Genomic DNA, 17,673 nt, shown 5'->3' on the forward strand with positions numbered 1-17,673 from the left:
CTGTAGGTGACAGTAGAAAGGCTCCTGATTATACATGCTATGCCACAGAATTGCCTATTCAGAGTAAAGTTCAAAGTTCTTTGCATCCGATTCACAATGCACAAGGCACTCCTGTTTTTTTGTAGTACCTGAAGCAGGACTGTAAAGGACTTCAGATACAGAATAATGCCATAAATCCAACAATCTGTCGATTTGCATCAGTGACTTCCCTTACTTGGAAAATAGACAAAACCACATTTAGCCAAATGTGGGATGCTAATTATACAGTAGTACTAATGAAGTCACAGAAGGAAATCTCACATTCAATGATGTTTTAAAAATGTCTATCAACAACAGATTCTTAAAGTTGTAATGTGCACTTTTTGATTGTTGCCTTTAATGTTTTTTTTTTTTAATTTAGATTCGAAACTACATTTAAGAATGTATTTAAAAAACTTACCATTAAAATCATACTGGTAGATGTTCTTTAAGGATTTGTGGATGAAGTACATGCTACCCAGAGCCTAAACACCATAAAAAACTATGTCAGTATGACTTCATTGATAGCTGAAGGATTTGTAAAGGCAAGACAGTTAAGGACAACAAACATAATATGGTTCAATACAATTCACAGTACAGAAATACGGCCCTTCAAATTAATCAAGAACCACCATGTATCAGGGCCACAGGTGAACCAACCCACATTTAAATTAATATAGAAATCAATGTGAGGAGCTGTACTAGACAAAACATTGAAATATATTAATTTTTCAGTTTTCTTATCTGTATCATAAACTTTTAATTCTAAATGTTTGCAACAAATCGGATTTAAGTACAGCATAGTTGTTAAATTCATCCTACTAGCAGCTGTTGGGAAGCAACTACAGTATGTGCTATTACAGTAATATTGTCATTAAATTATAAATGGACTTTTTACTATTTTATATAACAGTTCTCCAGCTCACCTCCAGCTCATACACAGATGAATGCAAACAGATTGGATACAATGAAAACACAAATTAATTCTATGATGGACCAGTGAATAGAGCCTGACAAAAACAAAGCAATAATACAGTTTAATAGAATGCACAAACCCCTACAGTATGTATTTAGAGAGACCAACACTGTGCCATTTTTCCATCCCACATTGCCCTAGTTTATGGTGCCAAGCTTCCTCCTAGAATTAATCAATAAGACACAATACTAATCGCTAATGAAGAGCTAGGTTTTGGGAGATCAAATAATACCATAAACGAGCCTACTTTTTATGCTTCATCAGCGCAGTTAGTACAGTGAAAAGGCCCTGAAATGGATTGCAATGCTACACAATGGCACTCTGATCTGTTGCCCTGCTTGACCTTTCAGATGAACAGCAGCTTACTGGAAAAAGAACATTACATTTATGGAATATAAAAGCGAGTGAAATGGATCACAGTCATTTCATTTTTATTTTTGCTTCTGTGCTTTGAGACATTTTTGGATGCTGTAGAAGACATCCTCTTAACACTCCCACATGCTTCTTGAAAAAACAAAACCCAGATGTGTTTGATACACAAAACTCCAAAAACACCATTCACAAAAATTTCACAGGACTAACAGCACCCTGTGACTTAAAATGAGTTCCCTCACTAGGATGAATGAGCAAATGTCACTGTTTGTCACTAAAGCATAGTTTAACAAAACCAGGGTCTGCAGCAACTGCAGTGGGAATCTGTCCACCTGGTACCTGAACACACAATCCACACAAAGCTGGCCTGAACCTCCTGATCTTTTACTCAGGACCCTCTCGCAGTACTGCTTCCCCCTGTTCTCCCCCCCTCGTCATCGGTGACAAGCCCTGACAATTTTTAATGTACTAACTGCCTGCTTCACTGATCTGATTAATCGGGCCCTCGGAGATCAATAACAACAGAAAATTAAAACAATTTAAAAGGGATTAAGCAGTTGAGCAGCTGTCTCCTGCCTGGGCCAGAGGCAGAAGAAAAATCAGCCAAGTGTCGAGGGGGTCTCAGGCGTGACGCCGCGCTGCCCCCCGTTATGAAATATCTTCCCCTAAAGAGCCGATTAATCTTCCCGGCAAAGTGATCCTCATTTAATGGGACAGACCTGTCCCTTTGACCAGCCCAGGGAGGGCCGCTATTAGAGAGAGGCTGATGGACGCTGTGAGGCCTGTCCACCGTCAGCTCAGCCCTACAGTGAGATGTTGCTGTGTTTAAAGTAAAGGGCTTATCAGCAGGTTGCAGGCTCAAACCCTGTTGCTTTCACGGAAAACACACATTTTAAACTCTCTCAGCTGAGAGAGATACTTTGTTGAAATAAGTTGATACTTATTTCAACCCCATGTCTCTGTATATCTCAAAAAAAAAAGAAATTTAAATGGCTGATTACATTACAGTGTTGTGTATTATAATTATATTGTAAGTACGTGTACTGTAGTCTGAAAAAAACTCATTGAGACGGTAAATCAAGAAAAGAACCTGTTAATAACTGAGGAGACTCGCCTGCCCAAATTCTTCATATTTTAAAGCATTTTTCAATAATTCTTTTAAAGCAATGAGAAACATTTTTGACACCACTAAGTGTCACAGTTTGAAGGAATATAAAGAATCTCCTTTATAAGAGCGTATAGCTTGATCAACCTTTGCCCGTACTGTTGATAGAAAAACAAACGAGACAGAGACCGAAAGTAAACAAAACAAAAAACAAAATGCTACAAGACAGGTATAACAACAAATTAAAAATGAAGGTATTCTAAAACAATTAGATAAAAAGGAAATATCATGATAATAAAGCAAGAGGAATGTTTACATTGGACTCTGAACAAACCCTTCTTGTTCAGCTCTTTCAGAGAGCAGACCCAGAAGAAGGGTTCAGTTCTGAATCCAAACCAACAGAGCTCCCAGCAACTATCTTCTCCCCCTGCGACATTTACATTAGATTTAGTTCACCTAGCACCCTCAACACTACTCACTGTGATGAATCAGTGTTCCATGCACTTTGAGAACAAACAATTGTTAATAACCACAGTATAAACAATGCATGATAAAATAAAAACGTACTGTATGATCTTGTTTCAAGTAAAAAGTGCCAATGTTTATACTTAAAAATGTATATTGATCAGATACCCATAAACAAAAAAGGACACGTAGGCGCCAGTAGGTCTACTGGTATGACTCTTTACAGCACAGCTGCAGAGGGACTGCTCTGATCAGGAAGTGTGTACAGAATGCATACTATTCGCAGATCTGAGAGAACTAAGCCTGTTAGCTGTTGTACATCATTTAAGATGACAACCACCAGGCCTTTCATGCTCCAAAATGTTTTAAAAAACTGTGTACCCTCATTGTTGCTTCCAAAGGCATTCCAGTTTGATGGTGCTGTTGTTTTTTCCTCTCTTTTTCAAAACACGTGTGCATTCCTCTATTCCATCAGCTCTCATGCATTTGTATTTCTATACTCAATCTAAATGAAACAACACCAAGAGTGAATGGACACCCATAAATGGCTGGGGCTCTATTAGATCAAAAAGAAGATGTCAATTTATTCCAAATAAAACGACATTAGGGGACATGCCTACATTGCCTCTATAAAGATAGCAGTTCTTGACATTTTCTCAGATTTTATCCTCACATTGATACCACTACACACACACAGACCCTTAACTTAAACACACACTTGCCTGCTCACCGATCTTAATCCATCACCCGGTGCACAGTTTAATAAAAATTTATTGACTTACAAGTGATTTTTTATCAAAACACCATTTGTACCGGGGAGCCGAGACCCCCTCCCCCGCGCGCTCGGAGCCCTGGCCCAGAGCAGTGAGCCGCGGATCCGCAGCCGAAGGGAAACAGATTGAAAATCAATGCTGGCGGCACGGGCAAAATGAAAATGAGAGGGAGAGCCAGGGCCGGTGCCTCTGGGCCCCCGGCCTGGAAGTGGTCAAGCACTGTCCTAGCTGTCCACTACTCTTCTCTCACTTTATTTATTGTTTACGAATGAAGAAAATCAATACTTTTAATCTAGAGTTAAATTTATTAACTTTACCCCTCCCCCACAGCACCCCATCCTAGCCCTACACACCCCATACTGTCCTCAAGAGACGCATCGACTCCCAGTCCAGAATCAGCACCGAGATTAATGGGATCACTTAACCTTTACTATGGGAAAGCAGCTTCAGTGTGGTGCCAGTCAGAGCCTCAAGGACAGCACAACCAGCCACAGGGGCTGAGGCAAACTGGTCTGACAGCTCCTGTAGGCATCTCTTCTCTCAACGCCACTAAACCTCACCCTCTACATCCTCTGGTGCGACCCTCACTATAACAGGATATTATATTGTCCCTCTTAGAAATGATACATTGTTGAAGTAAAACTGAAAATTACTGGGCAATATTAAATTATTTTTAAGGGAATGTATTTTAAGCTCCATATAAGCTTATTGCATTATACTGTATTACACAGTAAGTACTGACGGCTCCTCCAGTATTTGGCACAGTATTGGAGGCCAGAGAAGAACTCGAGGCAACATGAGCCTGATGGAGATACTGCCCATGATTCAAACTGATCCTTACAGTGCCAAAGAAGCCCCTAAGTCAGAGGAAGAGGAAATGAGAGTCAACAACAGTGGGAAGAACAGACAGTGCCTAGATTTTTGGACTTCAGAAAGTTCTTGACCTCAGTCCCTGAACTTGGCAAAGATGCACTCAACAATTCGGGGTCTTAACCTCAGTGAGGGGCAGTTGTTAATTCAACTATAACAGGCAGTGGTGACCGAGGAAGAGGAGGACAGCACATCCAGACACATTCAGAAGGGGTACAAAAAAAATCCCTCGACAACAAACTACAGTAAAATCCCATGCGTGAAACATTTCAATTGCTACTACAGGAAAATCGTGTTGGAATCAAATGTGTTGCCATGCAGCAATTGTGTTTCTTGTGAATACATTCCTTTACCTTGTTTTTCAATATACTTGAGAAACTTTGCACCTCTAGTAGTAAATGATGACCATCATTTTTATTAATTCAACCATTGAAGAAAATGTAAAATGTATATGTATGTAAATGTATAAAATTTGTTAACAGTGCTGCAGATTTACAGTTTACAGCATTTAAAATACTTTCACTAATGCATTTCTTCACCTTCAGTAATCCACAGAATTTTGAAATAAAGAAAAATAATGTGACAAGTGACTAAGCTATAATTAAATCCACTTTAACAGTTAGGATATTCATTATGTTGTTTTTGGGGACATGCACTTGGGAGGAAGACTGTTTAAAAGCCTTGCATTAATTTTAATGTTGAATGTAAACAAGGGAACACAGTGTTCAATGAAACAGCTCTCAAGTACAAGCACGCACCCTGATGAAAGATGAGACCCAGGATGCTTGGCTCAATGACTGGGTGTAAAACTTCTTAGACAATCCCAGTGCCACTCAATTTTCAAGATGACCTGCTCTGATTTGCCCGTGGAGGGCAAAAGCATGTGATCTTTTCTTCTTATGTACAGAGCCACCATCCCAGAAGACAAGTCGTTTTGATACAAATGCTGCAGAGAGACGTGCCATACTGGAACAGGTCAGAGAGAGGTGCGTGCGAGAGTGGACACAGCTGTGCAGAGCTATTTCACAGAGCCGCACATACCCTCACTACACTTTCTTATGCTTTTTTACAACTCACAAACTCCATCTATGGATTTTCTTGAGGGGCAGAGACTGCCACATGTTGCCATCTTTCATTAGGAATAAGCAATTAAAGTACTGTATGATTTAGGTTATATTAGCAACTCATTTTAGAACTACCAATTAACCTACAGTAGCCAGCATATCTTTAGAAGCAGGAGGGGAGGAGGAAACCAGGCTAGGAACATTATAGAACAGGCAAACTCCAAACTCAATGTGCTTCAGTCTAGATCTGAGCACGGGACTCCAGAGCTGTGAGACAGCTAGCTAACTGCCACATCGCTATGGAGCTCAAAAACGTAATTCAAATATTCAAAATCCTTAAAAGCACTGACAAAGCAAACGCGATGCAACCAATGGACTCAGAATGAAAAGCAAAACATGAACCAGAGTACACAGATGGAGACCTAGGGAAAGTTCAAATACAGCTGAGAACTTTTTACAAAATAATTATAGGAATCTGTAACAAGTTACTCAAAAGGCCAAGTTGTCTACTTCAGTACCCGGGTTTCTTTCAAGAAACTGCTAGCTGAGATCTGAGATTTATTAACAGCTAATGAGCTGCACAGCTACATGAGCTATAAAGCTTGGATTGCATCTTTGTGTTTGCAACTTCACCTATATTCTATGACAGCTGCAGATACTGTAAATACTCTTTATATACAGCTGTTTTTTTAGTTTAGGGAACATCAATTCTTAAATTATCTACTGCATTTGAACGTTTAAGACATTACAAAAAAATCTAAATTCTACGTCTGGAACCACAGAAATATTAAGACCATCACCTAACGGCCAGATTAAGAAACAGAACCCAACCTCGCCCAGCAGGCAGAGTGGATTCATGAGCTAGCAGAAGACTCCACCTGGTGTTGAAGAGCAGGCATAACAACTCAAGCGTTTCGATCTGTAAGGAATTACGGCAGCACACCTGTGTGTTAAAATTAACCACGCTTTCAAACGATGGACAGCACAAAGAGAAATCAAAATTGACCAATAAAATACTTGATTAAAAAAAAATAAATGCAAATTTCAGGACATCCCAGTCTTCGCAATGTTAGTGCTTCATTTTCAGTCTGAACAGGAGGACTCACCGTGAAGCGGTCAATGGCCTTGAAGTTGGTGTCCACATAGATACAGACCCTGTCAAAATCTCTCATCTCTTCGCTCGACTCAATGTCCCTAAGAAGGAAAGGAATGTCATGTATTGGCAGTAGGCGGAGCAATCATGAGAGTTCAGTGTGGATGACATTAGAGCCAAGGAATTCTTAAACTCCCCCCTCCCCCTGCATGTCCTCGTTTGGCATGCCCTGTTGTTAATCACACGGCACCCAATGCCTCCTGCCAGCCAAAGACACTGCTTCAGCAACCCAAGCCATCACTCAGACATGTAAAGAGCTCAAAGCCCAAGATTAAAATTTATAAAAAAAAAGGTATATGTGAGATCTGTTTGAAACATTGCAATGTAGGTTTGATAGGACAGTTTTTAATCCACAAATCAGGACCCCGCTCTCAGCAATCACTGGCTACAGTGTGGCCATAATTGACTAAAAGGAGCTCATTATTAGCTTAATTGGACCAATGTCAAATGATTCAAAGATCTCCCCAGTTATTGCAGGATCTAGCAAACTAGAAACTAGATTCTGGGACTTGAAGACTGGAGTTGTACACGTATGCTGTACAGAACTTGCAAATATGTGCAGTTGTTTTCAATTCACCTCAAAGGGTGTCCAGTGAGCAGAAAGGCATGTGATGTGAAAAAAATGGTATCCGATACAGACTCCCAACTACATCCTTCGCTGCAGCTGATGACATACACTTTGTCAGCAGCCATATCACCCTGCAACTCATAAGTGGCAACCCACTGAAGATCTTCAGGTGTGAGCCTGGCCAGTACCTGGACAGGAACCCTACTGGGACAGTTAAGGTTGCTGCTAGAAGAGGTGTTAGTGGGGCCAGTAGGGGGCACTCACCCTGCAGTCTGTGTGATTCTTATGCCCCAGTATATGGACACTATACTGTAAAAAGGGTCCTGTGCATGGTCATTCCTGGGCGTTTCTCAAAAACAGTAGGGGTGTAACCCCGGTGTTCTGGCCAAATTTCCTCCTGGCCTTTCCCATTCATGGGCACCTAATAATCCCCATCTATTAAGTGGCTTCATCACTCTGTTCTCCTCCCCACTGATAGCTGGTATGCGGGGAGTGTTCTGGCGCACTTTGGCTGTTGTTGCATCATCCAGGTGGGGCTGTACACTGGTGGTGGTGAAGGGGAGTCCCCATTACCTGTAAAGCTTTGAGTGGAGTGTCCAGAAAAGAGCTATACAAGTATAAGGAATTAATTATTATTAAATTGAAAGTTCAGTCAGAATGCCTAGTCCTAGCTCTGTTTCCCATGTGAAGTGTGTAGACAAATCCCTTCACTTTCTGTGTCCCACAAATGGACGACAATTATAAATATCATGTCATCTTCAAGGCAGAAAGAGGAGGAAATCCTGAAGGGAAATTATTTAAATGTACAAAAGAAGATGGCGGTGCACTGGCCGCGATTTCCATGCAGACCCTACCAGAAGAAGTTTTCAACATGGCCCATGTTGAGCATGTAATCCTTCCCTCCCACTTCCTGGAAATGCAGGGCGACGAAGCGAGGCTTGTAGGTGTGGACGGTCTGACGCGAGACAAGAGAGAGAGAGAGAGAGAGTTACATCTTCACGTTCCTGCTCTACTGCCACCTGCACAGGCTATGCAATCCCTTTCATCAGGGAAGAAGGAAACCAATGAAAAATTTCTGAAACCCCAAGACCGTGCCGAAGAGGAACAACAGACCGTGCAGGGTCACTGAGCAAAAACACACAGCAACCTACCCAAAAGGAAACTTAAAAGAATCAAATCATTCCACAGAAGACGCCAGGGGTTAGGCATTAGAAGGGTTTCTACCTTTGACTAGGGCTGCTGCCAACACTCAATCTGCAGACACCAATTCTTTTTAGGAGAAACGCATGCAGTCTACTGACAAGAGCTGGGAAGTGGAGTGGAAAAGGGCAGCTTGGGTCTATGCTATTAACAATCCAGGTGTACTCAAATTGTTTATGGGCAAATGCAGTCAGCAGACTAGCATGTAATGTTATATTTATTTCTGATGCAACCTTTACTAGCACTGTTGGTGTGTTTCGTAAGTTTCAGAGTGAAACATAGCTGCTTTGATGCAAAACAAATTTCTGAGAAATTTAATAGACAATAATAGTATTAATGTTTGGCAAACACCAAGATCACAACAGTCTGCATGCCTTTCTTTTCATTTGGACTTGGGTGTAAACAGCCCACAAGGGATGCTGAACACTAACAAATTTCCTCGCACCTAGCTTGAATCACTGCTGAAATAATAATAATGCAAAAACAAATGTGGAGGTTTACTCAATAAGGACTGCAAATAGCTGTGGCAGAAAACCTGGCTAGGGTTCTCCAACAGCTTTTGATTCCCACTGTCAAATAAACACTTGTTCCTGAATGTGAAAAATTATTAAGAGTCTGCATTTAAAATTGTTACCTGTGCAGAAATGTGATGGAGCACCTCCAATAAAATTTTTTAAATCTAATGCTTTTAATCTGCAGTGTCTCTTTTTTAATACATGGCATAAATGAGTATTTTCAGTCTTTTAAATCCTGAAATTCTCCCACAATTAACTAGAAAGAAATGCAGTTAAGAACATTAATCAAATTTACAGCGTTTCTAATTTAAAGTAACAGACAAGTGTAGGCTGTGTGAATTTTAATTAGGCAATATATACTGCCCTCATGTGGACATAATATGCACTTATTCCTGGAGCACAGCTACTGTAAATATAAAAGTGAAGGAATATGTTTTGCAAAATGTTTCTACACATTAATATGCAGAACATGTGCTGCTGTATAGTCATTTTTACCTAAAACAAATATAAAATTCTAATGAAAACACTGTGAAATAATGGCTTTTTAAAAAGATGAAACATACTTAAAAACAGTATTTTGAAACTGCTAACCACACTCCTGGGTTTAAACATTTAAAATTAAATCCACCAAAAAGTGGAAAACATCAGACCTTTTACTTGAAGGTGGAACCCAACGGGGAGAATGTGGGGGGAAAAAAAAAAACCTTTTCAGAAAGCCACCATTGGGTACAGAAGCAATCAGTGAACAGTGCATGGGTCTGTAATCAACATCTATCCAGCAGTAGATTAACATGAGAATCAGGATAAGTCAACACAATTGAACAGATCAGGATAAGAGTCGAGGCTGTAGACTTAAAAGTACTCAGTTGCTTTTCTTTACATGTGTAGTTTTAAGGCTTCGGCTGGAATAAAAGCACCTGGATTACACAAGGCAGTACTACTGCTGTCAACCACCACAAAAACTAAAGTGGCACAATAAAAACATGGGTTTGTTTCAAACTGCAGCATTACAGAGAACACCGATGCCAGAGCCCGCAAAACAGCCAATAGTATCCTCCTATAATCTTTACCCCCACTGGAATTAAAACACTGCAACAAAAATAGCTTCTTTTTTTAAAAAAAGGGTCAATGAAATCCTTGGATCAATGAGAACAAGATACCCAAGAAATAGCTGAATAAGTTATTTGAATCAATGAGCTAGATGGAATTAACTACCTACTGGGCTTGATGGGGCAAACAGCTTCCTCTCGTTTTTAACATTCTTTTGTTCTAGAAGAACAGAGCACATCGACAAGGGATGTTCCACCTTGTACTTCCGAGAACCCACCTTAAAAAACTCCCGGAGCCAGTCACTCTGGATCTCTCCGAGCTGGGGAGAAGAAAAAAGACAAGAGCTGCATTCAATACCGTCAAGGAAACACCAGGAAAAGCAGAACAAGGCAGCAGCTTTCTGTTTTTGTAACTCATCCTCGTCACTCACCGAGCAGGATAGGGGACACTTAAAGCCAGACTTTATGGTGCAGCTAAAAATATGAAAACACATTTTAATATTTATCAATCATTTCATTCCACGCTTCAGGAAGTGATATTTGGCAATGGTGTCAAGGGATATGAAAGGAAATGGGGAAACTGAGATACAGTTGTTAAATTAGAACACCTTAGATTTTTTTTTAATTTTCTGGAAAAAGATACAGGGAATTGTTTTTTAGCAAGTGCTTTTGTGGATAAATATGTGACAACAAATAGCTTTACACAGTGGTGTTTTTTGTTTGTTTCTGGCGTGGTATGTAAATGTTTGGTATAGGGCCTGGTGCACAAACAAAAGGAAAATCTAAAAACAAAACCTATTTTTGGGGTCAAATAAATGCCTTAACCATTATTTTTGAAAGGAAGGTCAGAGAACTTAAACAGATCTTCAATGCAGAGTAGAGAAACAAAACAAAAACTCCATAAAGCTCTGGAAATGATCCACTCCACAGTTTTAGAAATCTGTCTTTTCCAAAAAAAGTTCTTCTGTTCCACTGCTGTTTTTTTTTTTTGCACATTGTCACAAAATGGTCAAAATGCCATCCCCAAACAATACATTGGTACATAGTTTGTTTTCATACTGTACGTATATTTTTTCCAAATTATACCCGGATTTCCAATTAATTTTACACCAGTGTGAAGGAAAATGCATTAGGAGAGCACAAGAGGGCGCTACGAAATTGGGCAGGTAGTTGTCCCATTACTGCTTCCTTATATTTCAGGATCAAATGTTTTTGTACTATAGTGAGCGAGCTAGCTCTGATACAAGCACTCAATTAAAAGTCAATTTTTCTCTTCCTTCTTTGGGACCACTGCTTTTGGAAACGGGAAAGTATATTCTTTTAGTAGATTTTAGAACGATACATGTTTGCATAGGACTGCTTAAGCGTAGTATTTCAAGGCCACGGGAAAGCCCTCAACACAGGTAGTACAAGTTACACCCTGGACAGGACTTCAGGCAATACGCATGGCACACAGACATGCACACACTCACACCAAGGGCCAGTTTGTCATCAGAAGCCTACCAACCTTCCCCTTAACCATTACCTACCAACATGTCTTTGGACATTTGGAGGAATCTGGAGCACCTGGAGGAAACCCACACAAACACAAAGAAAACTCCACACAAACAGCACCCCAGGTCCAGAGCTGAACCCAGGTCAGCAGTGCTTTGAGGCAGCAATGCTAACTACTGTGACACTGTGTCGCTTGTTTGTTCTTCAAGAAACATTTAATAAATCCTTAAAATGTTTTACATTTCAAGAATTTTTCTTTCTCCTCTTAAAGACTGCTTTTCATTTATTACATGCAATTTAAAATAAATAAATATATATAACAATAGACAATCTTTATCTATGTACATTAAATAAAAACTTACTTTTGATATTAATATTAATAAAATAATAACAAAAAGCAGTGACAAATGTAAGGGATGCAAGAAAGTCACCCTCTTATATTCTGTTCAATTGTAAATATGGTAATTGTCTATATAATATTAGTGCATAATGAAAATCAATTCAGCATAAAGCAAACGAACAAGCACAAATAAATGACATGTATATTAGCTATAAGCGTATACTATGGTCTACCACTAACCCTTAAATCATGTTTGTCAAGACCTGGAACACACTTTTGATCCATTTAGTAAATTAAATTGATTCGTGTAAGTCAGGACCAGCACCATTGCAGTCCTCAGGAGCTATAGGGTGTTGATATTTTAATTTCAAATAACCCCTAAGTACTCAAAAGCAAAGCATTTACAAATTGAGGACTTAAGGCTGAGCTGCAAAACCCACTTGATTTTGGCTCCCCAGGACCAGAACTGTCATATAAATCAACCTGTGTGTCATACCACATTTTTCTATAGTGAGAATCAGGCATTTTATTTTTAAATAATTTCTAAGAAGTGATAGATAATACGCATCAGCAAAATGCTTTTGTTCGCAAAGAAAGCAACTTTCCTTTTTTCCCCAAACCACTCTGCAATTAAAAACAGCATATCCCTCATAAAATCCCAGCTCAGATCTCCACTTTTAGGTCTTTTAAGGACTTTCACTGCAACGGTGACCTACATTCCTAAAAACATTACCACGACCACAAATGTTGAAATACCCATAAATGGAGCAAATATAAAACTGAAGTATTTAATCTTTGGTAACTAAAGCAAAATGGAAATATTAAATAAGGCCCTTGTTATTTTAAAGAGTGATTAGATCCAATTACACAGAATATATGGTATAATTATAAGGAAGAGGGGAGCAGACCTGCAGAGGCAGATAAATACAGCCACTGTCACAGCAAGTTATGCAAACAGTCGGAGTGGAACTTTCTGTTCCATAACACTATCATGACTGAGCAGCCAAACTGTAGCTCTGCCCCCACCAAAAAAAACAAGGAAGCACTCGAGATACAAATATGTGACACACAATTCAGAATTCCCAGCACCTCCTGTGCCGATGTGAAATTCTGTCCTTGTGAAAGGTCTGGGTTACTGTTTTGCAGAAGCTGTGTGTGAGGTTATTATATTCCATTGATAAGAACAAATTACTGCTTACAACATTATTAATATTTTCTTCATTTTTTCTTCAATGTTAATAGGCTTTAAACATTGAAAAAGTGCTAACAGTTATATTTATGGAAGTAGTGTGCTCAGAGTGAAAATATTCTTTCTATATAATGTCAATTACAATATAAAAGATTTTACTTCATATTCCTCAAAAACTACATGACCCCATGTACAGTACTGTGCATCTCTCCAAAAAATAATTAAAAGGTAGCTCTCCGTCCCACTTTTAACAGTCATCTGCAGGTTCTGCGCTCTATAGATCTTCGAGAAGTAGAACCAGCTTTTAATTGACAGAGGTTTCACCTTCTCCCTCTCCAGACCGCTCTTCTGCACTTCCTACACACCACAGCCAAGGTGGTCAAGTCCAGAACTAGACACCGATGGGGTTCTTGAAAGGCTCAAATCAGGAAGCACACGCCCTTACACTAACAAGTGAAGTACGAAGGTGAACGAGAAAGCCTCAAGTTAAAATGGGCAGCTGTGTCAGCATGTGGGGGCTGCAAACCTGAAGAAGGCTCCACAGCACAAAATGCTGTGTCTTTTATTTTCAGCATGGAATTTTTACTGTACTTGTTCCTTTGCAGTGTCAAGTTAAATCACACTCCACAAATAAAATGCAATCCCGTGTGATCTAATCTAGTATTCAATCAGTTTGCTGTCAAAAGCTGCCTGCTACCTGCCTCTTTTCTAGGGATCAGCAGGAGATCCTGTTTAAAGAGTAGGAAGCAGAAAAACACTCTGATTTTTCTTTCCCAGGGAAAGAAACCTGCTGTGCTTTCGAAAGTTCGGTGCAGCTGGGGTGTGTCAGTCTGATGTCGTCTGCAGCTGCTGGAGACGTGCCAGGGACCTGTGCTTCCAGTGCACCCGGGTATAAAGACACTTTGCCAGCAGCTGCGAGTGATATCACATAGACTGCAGCCGCGACAACATGACCCTGCCGCTTTGAATGGAAGCTGGCATCTGGGGGGGCGAGTGAGCGCAGATCGTTTTGAAGTATAAAAACCCGTCAAGCTGTGAGCAACAAAGAAAAGTAGCTAAGCTGTTGCAAAACTGCAGTGATACAAGGTGATGTACATCACATTTATCAGAACCCTGACGCTTACAGTTTAACTTGTTTAACAACTCAGAATAGATACAAGGACACCCTTCAACCAGAGGCATAAAAAGCTGTTTGATGTGGGCTCCTGTCCTGCCTGGGCAGTTAGCTCATCTCGAATCTTGCATGTGGCTGGTAGCCGAGTGGAAATTGTGTCATGTTTGTGCATGGTACAGTCCGTTTCAGGAGGAAGGAGGACCTCTGTGGACTGTACACCTTATCTCCGATTGACTGAGCAGTTCCTCTAAGAGCTCTATGTTGCTGTCCCAGTGACACAACAGCCCTCCTCTTTAAGATCTAGGGGTTGCAGCACAAATAAAAGCAGAAGTACGCACAGGAGTTGTCTATGTCACTCCCAGGTCAAACTCAAAATCTTAAGACCACAGAAACATGAACGAGAGCAAAAGGGGCTGATGACAGGCTCAACCGCTCTGTGAAATGAGGCTACTATCTGGCATTCCAGGAACAAAATTCTAAACCAACAAGCCTCTTCAGTGACTTAGGTCTTTAAAAAGCTGACATTGTATTCACCAGATAAGAAAAATACCAAATAGTGGGGCTTTTTGTTTATATTTTCCCTTTATAAAAAGACATACTCTGGCCCTATACAACATACTGCAGGGTTAAAATGCATGATGCAATTTTGCATAAGAGATTTGCATGAATTCAGCACTGAAGGCTAGTCTGCCAAGCTAAAATACGCCATTCTGCTGGGCTTCAGCAAATTCAGAAGGAAAATCATCTTGCGTGGTATTTAGTGGAACATTACATCCCAAAAATTCCACCGATACCTCACAATAATAGCAGAACTGAAGACTACAAACCATTACATCACTGCGTGGCATCAATACTTGTTCATACTACTACTTCTTGTTCAAGTGTTTAAATTTACTGTAGACCCAGAGTGGCACAGAGCTTTGCCTTGCTGCCTCACAGCAGTGGGGCCCTGGATCTGGGGTAGGTCTGGGGTGCCATCTGCATGGAGTTTGTATGTTCTTTCCAGGTTCAAGTGGGTTCCCTCCGGGTACTCCGGTTTCCTCCCACATTAGAAAAAATGTACTGGTTGGTCAAATTACTTCTGAGAAAATTGGCCCCGGCATGCATATGTTTCCTGTAATGGACTGCCATCCCATCCAGGGTGTATCCTGCTTGAGCCTGTTGCTTGCCGGGATAGGTGAGCACCCGTGACCCTGTAGTTGGGTAAAGCAGTTAGAAAATGGGTGGGTGGATGTTGGACTAAATTCGACTGCAGCTAAAGCCTGTGCATGTTGGATAAGGACTATACCTAAAAGCATTGTGTACTCAGTACAAATTCTGTAGCATTTACACCTTGACATTTTTCTAAAATGACCCATACCAACCCTCTCATTTCTGATTAAGTGTTCCTTTCCTCCTACTATTTTAAGGCAACTGCACATTAAAGTCATTGATACAAACAGCCAATTGTTAATGTACTGACATGGAAAGTTTTTCCAGTTACAGAGACATTTCATAGGCACAAGAAACACCACTACTTCTGCAACTGTATTCAGAAATGTACACACTGTCATTACTGCTGTTTAACTACCCCTGAGATAAAAGGGAAAAGCACTGAACTCTAGGGTAGGAGCAGCTAGTTTAAAGACACCCAGCCCCTCACAGAGTATTGATGCCAATTCACTTTAAAACTTAAAACAGCAGAAGAATGACAAATGCATTAAGAGTTGTTTTGGATGGCACTCTCAACAAACTTGACGGAACTAAACACATACTTTTGACAAAGTATCTCGGGACTGAAGAACAGCAGCCTTGTGTTTCACTTAAATGGTTCCACAAGCCAACAAAAACTAGAAAGGAACATGCCTAGAACCTTCTGACTTAGAGATGTACTGCACCTCTTATTTCCACACAAGGATCTAATGAGTTATTAATAAAGCTGTATATGGAAACAAGACAGTGTGGCCCTCTGCCAACTTTCCATACACATCTCTTCTCCCTTCTCACAAGGGAAATGGAGTTTCGAGGCCTAAGCCAAGTGCTGCCCAGAAATACTGGAGTATGTTTTGAGACAAACTGTGCTCAAAACTCACACAGAAAATCGGGGTTGTTGCAGTCTTGTGATGAGGGTTATTAATAATTTATTTTACCATGGAAAGCTATTTGATATTTAGGGATAAAAAATAAACAAGGAAAAACGAGAGAGGATCTCAGATGAATGTGCATTTCCAGAGAAGCACAGAGCTACTGTACTTTTTTTTAAAAAAAAATGAAAACAGTAGAGGCCCAATCTAATTTCTGCAGCTTCTTCAACAAATACTTGACTAACCACTGGATCAGTCCTCTAGGATGTGAATCAAAGAGAGCCTTTTTTAGCCATTCAAAAAATGCCTTAGGGCTGTTTTCCTAATATTGTTTTCAGAGTAGAACGTTTTCTTCTTTCAATTACAAAATTGAATCAATGATCCCATATCCTAATTCAAAACAAACTTCAGCTAAATTTTCAAAACCTAGCCTATGTCAAAAAAAGATCAATGACATTCTGTTGGTCTAATCCAGAGAGGCCTCACTTAGGTAGATGAACTGTACAAAACTCCTGAGACTTAATTGTTTAGTGTTCTTTGGCTGATGGCAGGCACTATTTTACAAGAATACAAGTATAAGCTGCATTGTCACAATGTGACCTAAAAGCTGAACTTGAAATGCAGTTATTGCTTAACCTGTTGTAGGAAAATAAAATGTTGCGTGCAGTTGCAGTCAGATTTCTTTAGAGTTAAAAACGTCTTCGCCCTCCAGGCCTAAGTGCGAATGCACCCATCAGTTCATGATCTCAATCCTGCAATACTGACTCCCAAGGCCAAACTGAGCAATTTAACCCTTTAACACAATTTCTCCACCTCCAAAATTACACAGCAACACAAATATGTCCCCTTCCAACATAGCCTTCATCCTCTGAGTTGAAGTTCCCGTTTTGAAATAGCAGAAAACTATACTTAGGCTCAACAAGTGTCAGGGTTACACAATATTTGGCAATTGATATCCAGCTCATCTTTTAAAAAAAAAACAACTTTTTCCTCACCACTTATTCTAACATCTGTTGTTAGCCCTCATCTATACCCACACACAGTGCTTCTGAATTTCAGCAGTGTCGGATCTGCAGGTGGTGTCATCTCCATCCTATTGAACTTCCAGATTATCAAGAGGAACAACTCTTTCATCTGTCTTTTCTGCCTGCTAGACCCAATTACCTTGAATTAACTGACCTGATCCTTCTTTTATAGATTGTAAAGCAGACCGTCTCTGGTTCATATCCTTTTATTTCCGAAATCAGCATCAAATTCCTTCCTTACACTGAAAATGCTCTGTTCAATTTTTTTAATCAAATGTCACTAGAAGGTTTGTACAGTACTAACTGCTCATATTAGAATG

General features: G+C 40.0%; 1 protein-coding gene across 5 annotated transcripts in view; it reads right to left on the reverse strand.

The window, feature by feature from the left end:
* Nucleotides 1-17,673, reverse strand: part of inpp5l (inositol polyphosphate-5-phosphatase L) — a 35,055-nt gene that overhangs the window by 14,323 nt on the left and 3,059 nt on the right. For 4 of the 5 annotated variants that reach the window (XM_088927211.1, XM_088927219.1, XM_088927195.1 and 1 more), the window contains 4 exons: nt 10,407-10,448; nt 8,219-8,319; nt 6,750-6,837; nt 440-503 (listed from right to left, as the gene is read on the reverse strand). In XM_088927211.1, coding sequence (XP_088783337.1) covers nt 440-503; nt 6,750-6,837; nt 8,219-8,319; nt 10,407-10,448 — 295 coding nt within the window. Of the gene's footprint in view, nt 1-439; nt 504-6,749; nt 6,838-8,218; nt 8,320-10,406; nt 10,449-17,673 lie in introns of those variants that run through there. The other variant, XM_088927225.1, reaches the window with a different exon arrangement.

Source organism: Atractosteus spatula, chromosome 2 (assembly GCF_055471065.1).
Source record: "Atractosteus spatula isolate fAtrSpa1 chromosome 2, fAtrSpa1.hap1, whole genome shotgun sequence".
In the NCBI taxonomy this organism is placed as follows: Eukaryota; Metazoa; Chordata; class Actinopteri; order Semionotiformes; family Lepisosteidae; genus Atractosteus; species Atractosteus spatula.